The sequence below is a fragment of the Doryrhamphus excisus genome, chromosome 15 (assembly GCF_030265055.1).
Source record: "Doryrhamphus excisus isolate RoL2022-K1 chromosome 15, RoL_Dexc_1.0, whole genome shotgun sequence".
Lineage (NCBI taxonomy): Eukaryota > Metazoa > Chordata > Actinopteri > Syngnathiformes > Syngnathidae > Doryrhamphus > Doryrhamphus excisus.
Genome location: NC_080480.1, coordinates 5,082,937 through 5,095,670, shown reverse-complemented (window position 1 = coordinate 5,095,670; position 12,734 = coordinate 5,082,937). Strand labels below are relative to the sequence as shown.

The window sequence follows — 12,734 nt, the reverse complement described above, 5'->3', positions numbered from 1 at the left end:
ATATATATATATATATATATATATATATATATATATATATATATATATATATATATATATGTTTTATTGTAGCTATCTTGCTATTGATAGCTTGTTAGTTAGCAACGTAGCTGCCTTGAGACAAATTGTGCTTCATCTATCTAGCTATATAGTATCTATTGATAACATTTTAGCTAGCTAGTAATGTAGCTGCCTTGCTAAAGCTACCTGAGACAAAGCATTTCTCTGTCTGTCTATAGCTTCTTCGCTAGTTAGTGAAGTAGCTGCTTTGCTAAAGCAAATTGATACAAATCCTTTATGTCTGTCTATAGCTTGTTAGCGAAGTAGCTGCCTTGCTCAAGCTACCTGATACAAATAATTTATGTCTGTCTATAGCTTGTTAGCTACTTAGCAAAGTAGCTGCTTTGCTAAAGCTACCTGATACAAATCTTTTATGTCTGTCTATAGCTTGTTAGCTAGTTAGCAAAGTAGCTGCTTTGCTAAAGCTACCTGATACAAATCTTTAATGTCTGTCTATAGCTTGTTAGCGAAGTAGCTGCTTTGCTAAAGCTCCCTGATTCAAATCATTTATGTTTGACTATAGCTTGTTTGCTAGTTAGCGAAGTAGCTGCTTTGCTAAAACTACCTGATACAAATCATTTATGCCTGTCTATAGCTTGTTAGCGAAGTAGCTGCTTTGCTAAATCTACCTGATACAAATAATTTATGTTTGACTATAGCTTGTTTGCTAGTTAGCGAAGTAGCTGCTTTGCTAAATCTACCTGATACAAATCATTTATGTCTGTCTATAGCTTGTTAGCTTCTCAGCAATGTAGCTGTCTTGCTATACAGGTTTTTCTATTCTAATTTTTAAAAAGGAATTCTACTTTGCAAAAATGTGTTTATTACGAGCAGGCCTCGAACAAATTAACCATAATAAACGAGGGATTTCCCTATAAACAAAACTTTTATAAATGTTGTTGCTATTATGTTTAATCCACACTGAAATATGAAAATAAAAGGCACAAAGCGATGCCAGTTTACAATGTTTTGTTTTTATTGCAAACAATATAATACAAAAGATAAGCTTTTAAGACAATGACGCCATGTTTACCTACAGGAGACTGCAGTATGAGATGACAAAAAAAAAATCTCAACTAATGATAGAGAATATAAAAAAAAGAGACATTTTTCACAAATCCCCCCCCTCCCTCCCCCATAAAAGGCAAACCAGTGCTACACTACGCAGCTTCCGTTTGTAAGAGAGAAAAAAAAGAAAAACTGGAATCATCTGTACACAACTAAATGATAACATTTACAAAACGATAAATAAATCTGTACTGCAGCAATCTATTCCACTGATAAGCGTCATTGCTGAATTGATCTTTGCAAATAGTTAATTTCCAATAAAGTTAATGCTAAAGAATAAATTAAGAGAGGTTAGGGAGGACAGACGCGTGCCAGGGCTCAGACCTGCTGGCTGCTGAGGAGGTCAGGAGGTGACTTCCTGAAGCAGGAAGTGGGACTGCGAGTGGGCGGAGCCTCCTGCTTTGCGGCTCCGCAGGCACCAGTGGCATCGAGGCGGACGGAAGCTAGCGTCGCAAAACACAGTCAAGCACAGTGAGGTGGATTCTAGGGAATCTAGCCTGCGCGGCGCTCTCAGTCCTAACAATTTACAGTAGAAAAAAAACTCTCAGTCACTTCCTGTACAAAAATGGCGACACATAAGGCCACGGAGGGTGCTTTGTTTTTTTTTTTTGTTTGTTTGTTTTTTTTAACTCGGCGTTCCCACTCCTTTACCAACAGATGACACAGCTGAAGAGCAGAACACATACACAGTACATACTAAAATATTTATAACCACTATGTCCTCACAGAGGATTTATGTTGTTTTTCCAAAGTATTATATCTAAAAAAATATAATCACAAAAAGGCACTGTCGGGAGCCAATCCAGAGAGATAACATCTAGGGAAGAGTCAATGTGGCATTGGAGAAGATTCCTCATGGCCGGGAGAGTTGGGTGTAAATCGGCTGCTGCTCCCAGTGCTGAGGACTTTGGGTCTGAGGCACGGATGGGACCCCTGCGGTGTCGGCGATGGGGGTGTACATGGGCCTCTGGCTGGAGCTCATGTAGCTAAAGGTGGAGTAGAGGCCGGAACCCTGTCCGGAAGTGTAGTACGAAGCGCCGCCCTGCTGGTCGGGATAGTCATACTGCGCTCGGGAGATGGGGGGGTAGGAGGAGGCGCTGTAGTGCTGCAAGCTGAAGGAGCCGTAGGCAACGTGCTGGGGGGAGCCTTGCTGCTCGCTGTAGTGACTCGGACTCAGCTGCTCTGTTTTGATCTGAGCGGACCCTCGTTGTTGACTCTCTTGTTGACCCAAGTTGCTCAGCGAGTGCTGCTGTTTGGACAACCAGGCCCCCATGTTGCCACCCTGGCCGACGGAGCCGTAGCCGCCCTGACCGGCTGCGGCGTAGCCCCCTTGGGTGGCGGCGGCGTGACTGTGCGGTGGCAGGTATTGGTCGAATTCGTCCACGTCAAAGCTACCCATGTTGGAAATGACCTCACTGCTCAGCTCGCCGATGTCCACGGCGCCAAAGTCAATGTTGAGTTGGCGGCTGGGGCCCTCCTGAGCGGGGCGGCCCTCGCGCTTCAGGTCGGACTTAGCGGTGGGTAGGTCCGTCTTGGGGGTGGTCGGGGGTGTCGGCGGGCCCTGGGACTGACCTGAAGGGAGGACAAGGATAGTTTGGTCACATGATGCTGTGTTTTCAGTATGGAAAATGTTTACTTGTCAACAGTAATATTCATCATTATTGATTTTTGCTGTCCCTGCCAGCTCTCCCTATCCTTTATCTTGTGTGTGGGGCAGGTGATTTTCAATTGACTTTTTTTTTTTTTATCACAAACCCAAACTTTTCTCCACTTAAGAGACAATTAGTGCACCCTGGATCCATGCTAATAGGATAGAGAACTTATGAACACATAAGTTAATGATAAATGGACATAAATAATCCTGGTAGTGATGTGTTTGGGTGATTCCGCTTCCGTTTCTGACAATCCTGTCTATCCTTTGTCTTCCGAGTTGGGCAGCAAATTTTGACAAACAAAAACCACGAATTTTTATGAAGTTTTTGTTTCCAAACTTCCTAAAACATGCTACAACATTGATATGTACCATACATAAGATTCAATTCCAGCAGTAACACATACTAGAGCTGCAATGATTAATCAATGATTAATTGATTATCTAATTAATCGACAAGTATTAACTATTTTGGTCATAAAGTACTAGTTTTTTGGCTCTAAAAGTGTAAATAACCAATCAAAAAATTGTAATTTAGGGCCGCAACTCATGATTTTCTTGTTGATTAATCTCAAGCTTGTTTCAATCGATTAATCGCTCTGGCCCTAGAGTGACTAAACCAGTATGTGCCAAACACAAACCGTTAATGTGTGACTATCTTGTTTTGCACTAAGATAATAGGTCTGCTTTGATAGTGGACTAAGGAAATGTAAAAAATATTCACATTTGAGAGGATATTTTTCATTAAAAAGTCGAGTTAGGACCCTGATTACTCACCTGGGACTGTCATAATTTTGACATATAATGTACATAAACTAGTATATATGAACTTATTACAATCAACTTGATGGCCAATAAAACTTTTTACACCCATTTTGGGTCACTTTCCTTAGGAAATGTATCAAAATATAATTTTGATTATTAAAAACAAAAGTAGTTCTGCAGGATTACTGTGATTTGGAGAGCTCACGTGCACACTTGAATACATAATTTAATAAAGTTAGTCCTGTACCTGAATGCTCTCCCGGCGAGTGCATCTCGCCCATGCTGGAGGCAGGAGAGTCTGCCTGCTGCAGCGCCTTGAAGATGGCATTAGGAGAGATGTGAGTCTGCTCCCCGTCTTCAGGCTCAATCTGCCCGTTCTTGACGGACTTTCTCCGCCTGGGCTGGTACTTGTAGTCCGGGTGATCTTTCTTGTGCTGCACCCTTAGGCGCTCGGCTTCCTCCACGAAGGGACGCTTCTCGGACTCGTTGAGCAGCCTGGGAACACAAGGAGACACGTTCACATGTGCAATGACGTCAATTTTGGCAGGAAAAATGCAATTCAAGCATATGCATATTCGTTTGATTCCATGCGTAAAACGTGCGTAAAACCAAAAATGACCGCGTTTGACGTACCTCCAAAGTTTCCCCAAAGTTTTGCTGAGCTCGGCGTTGTGCAGGTGCGGGTACTGATCCGCCAGCTTCCGACGTGCAGCCTGAGCCCACACCATGAATGCGTTCATGGGTCTCTTGACGTGCGGTTTGCTCTTGCTAGAACCGTTGACGCGCACCGGCATAGGCACCAGAGTCCAATCGTAGCCTTTGAGCACCTGGGACACGGCGTCGCGGATGCACACCGGGAACTTCTCCTCCTCGTCCCCTTCTTTCTTATAGTCTGCGCCGTGCAGGAGGTGGTTGTCGGAGGGTCTGGTGTTCTCCGTGTCCGAACCGGAGCCGGACGGGCACGGCGAGCCGGCGGAGTCTTCGGACATACTGGGACTGGGCGCGTCGGAGAGACACTTGTCCTGTTCTTCTGTCATCTTCAGGTACGGATCGAGGAGATTCATGCGAAATAAGTTGCAGGACAGCTTGAAAGAAGAAAAAAAAAAGCGGAAAGTCCGAATCCAAGCGCACTGAGCCCAAAGACTGCAGTGACAGCAAAGCCTGCTGTGCGCACTTTGACGTGAAAAATCCTTTTTTTTTTAATGACAAAAAAGTCCAAAAAAAGGCGTAAAGTGTCGATCCTTGGAGGCAAAATGTGATTGTTGCTCCTCAACTTTGCGCAACTGTTTCCCAACTTGACTCACGGAGCGACTCTTGGAGGCTGTGAGACGCTTTTTGGAGACGCTGAATTTATTCTAAGGGCCAGGAAGTGTTTGGGGTGGAGGTGGGAAGGGGGGTTGCTGGTAGGCGGGGACGTAACACGACTCTGCTCCAAAGAACATGAGCAGCTCTGGAAAAGTCTGTTTTTTTCTGATTTTAAATGCAACATCAAATAGCAAAATGGAACGAAAACATAAAAAAAGGCGCAAACAAAAATGACGAGCATAGCGACACTTTTGCACAAATGCATTTGTTTCTTAATTACATTTATTCCTGAATACTTTTCTTATCCATTATCCCAATATTCCCTTGGTTGCTTTAAAAAAAAGTCCAACTCATGCAACAGTTGAAAAGTAAAATGCAAAAGTTCAGAATGTTCGCCATAAAAAGTTAAGAGGAGCCAACGGGCTGCAGTCTCACGTCCACCAATAGGGGGCGACAACAGTCCAGAAACACGGACCCACCCTGCATTGAGAATCACTCAAGTGGGCGTCAACCAACATACAAAAATATCATGCATTTTTTAATATTTGCTTAAAAAGCATTTTTTACCACCATACTATTGAAGTGAGTTCAAATATATTTGTATAATAATGCAACAGAGTGTACTATATATGTGTCTGTGTATACATAGATATACTACAGTACTGTATATACACAATCTCAAACCACACATTCAAATGGACTTATACTATATTATTGTATTAGCCATACTCAATCAGAAGTAAAGTAAACTTAAGTTAGCACTCTTTAAATATAACTTACAAATTGTATATTTTGTACAGTTATTATACTACAGTATTTCAAAACATGGTAAAAACTATATGAATAATGGCAGGATGTCCAATAATTACACAAGATTTCTTGTTGAGAAAAAAATGTCTCATGGGGAGTAGGTCTTGGATAACTAAATTAATTAATTAATCACTCAATTAACCTCAATATATTGCAGTGTGCATACGTGTCTGTTTTGCTCGTCTCTCGCTGTGTTTGTCCCATAGAATAGTGGCATGAACGGAGTGAGCCTTTTTGTCAGTCGTACAGTCTCTTTGTCTCCGTGGGTAGAGACGGGGCCGCTAGTGTACACACAAAATGTAGAAAAGTGCAACGTAGTAGAAATGAAATGAGTAGGATTGTATACCGGCAATCTTGTGTTGTGTGTCGTAGTGTATGTATGTAGTATTTTACACTGGTCACACAGTGTCAGTAATGAGACAATAGCCACCGCAGGAAGTACTGTACATAACAAGAACTTTTAAAAAAAAGAGTGACAAGGAACTTTCTCAATGCTAACATGTTTGAAGCTATATTTTCTTTAAAGGTGACTATAGGAGTATTATTTCATGTCGAGAGGGATTAATAATTTTGGTTATGGTAATGGTTTTATTTAATTTGAACATGCATCAGATTACAATTGAATGCATCACATAATCAGTTCAGTTCCACATGTCCAAAAGGAGTAGGAAGAAGCAAAGCTTATTAAATCCTACCCCTCCATCTGGTACTTTTACAATCAGTAACTGTTACATTTGTTCACTTCCTGCTTTCCATAATACAGTTTAAGGTTTTTTGGGTTGTTTTTTTTAAATAATGTATCTCATACCGAAGTACGAGGTGATATGACCATCCAATGACATAATGTGTACCATAGTAAGTGTCAATATAGTGATATATATAGCACATCATGACTGGTTCAAGACTCTTCATCCTTGTATTTAGCAAACATCAACTGCTTGTATTGTTTCTTGAATTGGCTCATCGTTGTGCATTGTTTGAGTTCCTTACTCAATCCATTCCATAGTTTGATTCCACATACTGAAATGCTATGGCTTTTTAACGTAGTCCTAGCATATAAGTGTTTCAAATGTAGTTCTTCCCTGAGATCATATTTCTCCTCTCTTGTAGAGAAGTATTGGATGACATTTTTAGCTAATTGGTTATTTTTAGCCTTATGCCTTATGTTAATAATAATGTTTTTTTTAAGGTCACAAGAAGGTTTTCTGCTTTTTAACTATGAAAATACCCGTCCTGCTAATGAAGTGGTCGACAATATCAGATATCAAATTCTTTTTCTGTAGTTTTTAGGGTTTTTTTGTGTTGCTATATAAGGTGAAAGATAATATTAATTGTCCAGAATAGCTTTTGAGGAATGCGGAGAAGTGATGCTGCTGTTGTGTCAACACGCAGAAGAGGAAAAGCCACCAGCAGCTCACACGAGCACATCAGAAGGGACGCTGAACTTTTTTGAGCCTTCCCCAAAGATGTGAAGACTTACGTAGAGGGGGGGGGGGGTGGATACTCGGAAAGTTCGTCGTTGGTCTCGCCGCTTACGTGGAAGACGCCCACCGGCCCCGCGGGCCGAGCGGGTCTTGGGAAACTTCTCAGCTTGACTTGGAGCCGTGGTGTGAAAATTTTGAGGCAAACATTGAGGGTAAACTGCCAAATCATGTCTTCCACCTCTCCCAGCGCTCTGAGATTCCATTCAAGACTTTCAATAGCACCGCCCATTCTGTTTTGGAAAACTGGTGTGGAGATGTGCTAATGGGAATGTCGCTTTTACTACGCGACCATTTTAGCATCAGCGAATGAAACGTAGCAATGTTGCAATAGCCAATAAAACAAATTAGGCACTCCGCAAGGCCCTAAAATTCAGCAAATGTATGTCAATTGGGGTGCATGATAATTATGGGGCGGATATCAGGGAATTATGACATCATACCGATAAATCCGATAGCTCAGATAACCGATCAGAGACAGCGCTGCTGTGTTCGAAAAATGCCAAAAAAAGACCTCCATGGCGTCACACCACCTGCTCGGAACGTGTGTCCGAATATAGTGCACTTTGCTGGGCCACAGCCGGTGGCTTCCTCTGCTCTATATTCCGGTTGGTAGTAGTTTGGGGCATAATATTTAATTAGGACAAATCAACAGGTACCATTGGTCAAATCCTAATTTGATCAATTTGAAAAAAAAAGATGGCTCTGATTTTGGATAGTCCATCTCAGGATCTTCCAGCAGATGGACAAAGAAGCAGAACATCTGAGTGGGAGGCGGCGTTGGCAGGCATAGACCACCACGTTCACAACCGACATCACACCTGTCTGACATTTTCCGCCATTTATGCCAAAGCGGTCCAGACATGGCGGAGGACCAAACGAAGATCTGTACCAATCTTCTCCCCCGATGCCACCATCGTCATTTATTCTGCGGAATGGAAAGACAAGAGAAGGGTGCTTGAACAAGTCAGCATGGGTCGTCCGCAAGTGTTTGCCGAACCGGATCAGAGGAGCCTCAGCCACGGGTAGTTGTTGACACATGGCATTTTGCAAAGGGTAAAGTTTAAACGGGGACTTATCAAGGGCTTGACACTTCTGGGAGTTGAAGGCGGAGTGGGGGAGCCGGGGGGGTGTTTAAGAAAGTCTCTCACACTTCCCCGAGATTCCGCAAAACCGTTCTGAACCGCTTTGCAAGTAAGGACCGGGGAGAAAAAATACACACATGGAAGTGGCAGAGAACACTTCTCCACCAGGAACCTTTCCAGAACAAACCCCTATGAAGTAACCACCATATTGACCTGAATAGTTTCACTTTTACAGTCAATCCCTGTTTATCGCGGTTAATCGGATCCAAACTAAACTAGGATTTCTTATTTATTAATGGAATATTTTCATAGTTAGCATAGAAAACCTGTTTACCACCAACATTATTAGAGCCATCTAGACACAGAATAATCCATAATACAGACACATATAAGTTCACATTGGGAGATTTATTTGTTGTTCATTTTCTAACTTCCTGTTCTGTACAGTACTTCCTGCAGTGGCTACTGTCTCATCAATGTAACATTACTGACACCAAGTGACCAGCATAGAATACTACATATCATTCATAATGTCTTTGCATGCATCTCCTGAATGCCTTACAGTATATTTATGCTTTATTTAATTTAGGGTTAGGGTAGGGTTAGTTTTATGAGACTAACCCTAACACAATCAACTCTAGCTTCACTCAACCAACCTTTTTCAAAATATATTAATTATGGGTATGGATTAGGATTAATCCCCGAAATCTAACTTAACTCTAACCAATTTTAATGCTTGAAAATGCTACATTTAGGCCACAAAACAGTAGACAAGGGTAGGGTTAGATTTAGGGGACTAACCTTAAGTGCATATTTAAGCTAGTTGTCCATATTGTTGCCCTGAATGAAGCATGCTCAACCATAAAACTGGTTTAGGGTAGGGTTAGATTTCAAGGGCTAAACCTAGGGTACGGTTAGGTTTAGGGCAGTAACCCTAAGTGCATATTTAAGCAAGTTGTACATATTGTTGCCTTGAATGAAGCATGGTCAACCATAAAACTGGGTTAGGGTAGGGTTAGGTTTAGGGGTCTAACCTTAAGTGCATATTTAAGCTAGTTGTACATATTGTTGCCCTGAATGAAGCATGATCAACCATAAAACTGGGTTAGGGTAGGGCTAAACCTAGGGTAGGGTTAGGTTTAAGGGGACTAACCTTAATCCTAATCTGTTTTTGTGATGGAAAATTATTATTTTGGGACAATTTTCTTAAATATTCTTAGTATTTTGCCGCAAAAGCAATGCGTTATTAATGAACACATCAAATGGTGATAGAGTGAAGCTGAGGTTGGCCGGACGGATGTGTTGGATACGCCACTATTTATCTACTGTGTCTATGTGTTAATAATATGATTGGATTATCATTGTTTTGTCAAACCCTTTTCCGTGCAGTGGGATACATTTTGGTCCTCTGTGTCTCGTTATAATTTAAGCTGCACATGCAGAAGCAACAATATTGTTATTTAGAGCATTTTTATCAACAGGTCAAATGTGATAAGACCAGGAAAGAAATGGAGTCCAGCTGCAGCCAGACAGATGCATTGTGGCCTTCACCATGTGTAGTAATAATTGCTTTCTGTCGCATACTTTTTTTTCTTTTCTTCTTCTTCTCTCCGGTCTCCTCTGGAGATAACGCACTGTAATCTCAAGCTTATCTGTGCCAGGTTTCTAGTAAACTGAAACTCCTTGGCCACTCATTGATAGTGTATCTGCGGGGGCAGGAAATGCACACCCGGCAGTGTGATGATATTCAGCAAAACATGCAGCTTCAGGGAGGACATGGAAACAGAAGCTGCTTACACGGCTTCCAAATTGAACATTGCTGAGTGACTCCTGACTCTTGGCTTCCTTGCCTTCAGGTGCGGTGACCCCCCCGAGCTGCTTTACATGACAATGGGAAGGCAATAAAAGCCCAATGCGGGGATCTCTGCAGGTCACTCGCCTGCGCTCCCCATCGTGGAGCCTGACCTGTAATTATGTTCGAATGACAATGAGTTCAATTGAACAGCACTGACAACATGCTCCCGCGTTACCTGGCTCGAGAAGGTGAATGCGGCCTCCACACAGGTGGCGCTTTTAAAAAAGAATGCAGGTGCTTCACCGGAACAGAACGCTGCAAGACTACAAGGATGTTTGCCTTGCAAAGCCAGTATTCCTATACATGTGCAGCTTTAGATAAACACCTGATAGGACAAAGTCTACAAATAACCATGTATGGCATGAAGGAGTACCGGCTTAGTTTAGGGAAGTCACTTTTCCACTTCAACGTAGCACCACCATCTGGAAATCGAACTCTACTTCAAAATAAGTAAACATTTTGTTTGTACACTGAGGCAGTGATTTTCAACCGATGTGCCGCGGCACACTAGTGTACCTTGAGAAACCGTCAGGTGTGCCGTGAGGAATTATTCAATATCACTTTTTATAATTAACATTTATTAATCGTCTAATTCTAAGAGCTAGACTCTAAATTAGTAACCACGAGGTTAGTGTCCAAAGTGTCCAAATCCCCATTCCCCTCCATGATTTAGGACGTTTTCAGCAAATATGCAGCCTTCCTCCGTCAACGAGTCTTGAAACATTTGAGTGTGAAACGCAGCGCTGACTCAAGCGGCCCGCAGAGCGCTCACAACAACAACACATCAAACAGTACCGTCCGTCCGCCCGGACGGGATGATGTCAGTGTCGCACCTCGGCGCACACAGAAAGACAGCTTTCACACTCGGTTGTATGGAATGGAAAATTCAGCCCCGCCTTCCCTCCCACCTGTCTCAGGTGGAAGGTAGACGGTCGCGGTGTGAAAAGTTAAAAATAAACTGCCATGGGTTTTCCCTCGCTGGTTTCTGCCAGCTGCTTTTGTTTGATCCCCTATTATCAATCGTCAACTCATTTTGGGGCATTTTGCTAAATCAGAACCCGCTGAATCAATGATGATGCAATCTCCATACTTTGAAAATGTGAAATTAAAAAGAGGGAAATTTGAGTCGATATGAATATGAATTGGGTGGCTGACGGTAGGTCTTAAATATGGAAAATACTAATTAAAGTAGGATTTTTTTCTTTATATTATGTAATATTTAATAATTTAACATCACTTAATTATTATTATATTATTGTTACTTATTACCTGTATTATTAAAAATAATACTAAAATTTACTAAATACTAAATTTAGTAAATTTACCAATACTAAAAATTATTAAATTAAATTTATAAATTCAAATTCCTAAAATTAACTTTATTTTATATATATATTATATGATTTACTATAATAATTAAGCGTAATATATCTTAATTTTATTATAAAATTATAATTTTGACATCTAATATTGCGTTGCTTTACAAAAAATATTACAAAGTATATTCTAGTAAAGTAAAGTAATTTCTATTACATACTGTAAATTGTATAACATCATAATATAACATAATGAAGAATTTTAAATATTCATGCGTTCAGGTTTCATTTTGCTTTACTGTTACTGTTATGCTTTACTAATATATATTTGTATTTTTATGCTTTATTTTACTAATATATATTTATATTTTTGGGTCATCAAAAGTAAAATAATTTCAGTGGGAATTGATAAATTTGAGAATTATTATTATTATTATTGCCCTGTGATTTGGTGACCAGTCCAGGGTGTACCTCGCCTCTTGCCCAAAAACAGCTGGGATAGGCTCCAGCATCCCCGCGACCCTCGTGAGGATAAGCGGTAGAAAATGAATGAATGAATGAATGAATGAATATTTATATTTCTGGGTCATCAAAAGTAAAGTAATTTCAGTGGGAATTGATAAATTTGAGAATTATTATTATTATTATTATTATTATTATTATTATTGCCCTGTGATTGGCTGGCGACCAGTCCAGGGTGTACTCCGCCTCTCGCCCGAAGACAGCTGGGATAGGCTCCAGCACCCCCTCCGACCCTTGTGAGGACAAGCAGTAGAAAATGAATGAATGATTATTATTATTATTATTATTACAATTTCACACCACTGGAAGAATAACTACAGCTTTTTTTTTAATCAGTCGATATGATGCCTGTTGAAAACGGTATGCCAAGAGAAACAGAAGCTCCTTGGTGAAGGTAATTAGAAACAAGTGCGTTGTGATAAATGTCTTCTTTTGTTTCACTCTGCTGCCACCTTAGCCTTGCTCCTTTCAGCGAGGCTCGTTTGTTTTCAACGTCCAATGAAAAGAAGCATTCTTTCCACATGGCCGCCACGATGCTACCGCCGCTGACTAAATGAGAGAGTGATGATAAGGCGTAATCACCTCCCAGAGGATTGGCCCCGCGTCACACTTTTTGCCAAATACCCTGAAAATATACTTCCTGTTGCAGCGTTGATAGCTCCTGTTCCAGGGGTAAGAAGCTCATAGCTTGTGTGGCCGAGCAGATCCAGTTCTCTTAACGTGTTTCCACAGGGGGGGGATTTCAGCATGAGACTGCGGCGGTGAGATTAATATGCTCAGAAAGAGCCGGCTTGTGCGGAACAATGGCATAGTTGA

At 41.3% G+C, this 12,734-nt stretch overlaps 1 protein-coding gene across 1 annotated transcript; it reads right to left on the bottom strand.

The window, feature by feature from the left end:
• Positions 1-1,189: 1,189 nt before the first annotated feature.
• LOC131103020 (transcription factor Sox-9-A-like) lies at positions 1,190-4,856 on the bottom strand. Its single transcript, XM_058048845.1, has 3 exons — positions 4,178-4,856; positions 3,792-4,039; positions 1,190-2,700 (listed from the first exon to the last, which is right to left on the bottom strand). Exons 1-3 carry the CDS (start codon positions 4,606-4,608, stop codon positions 1,982-1,984), a joined length of 1,398 nt encoding a protein of 465 aa, XP_057904828.1. The 5' UTR covers positions 4,609-4,856; the 3' UTR covers positions 1,190-1,981.
• Positions 4,857-12,734: the final 7,878 nt, after the last annotated feature.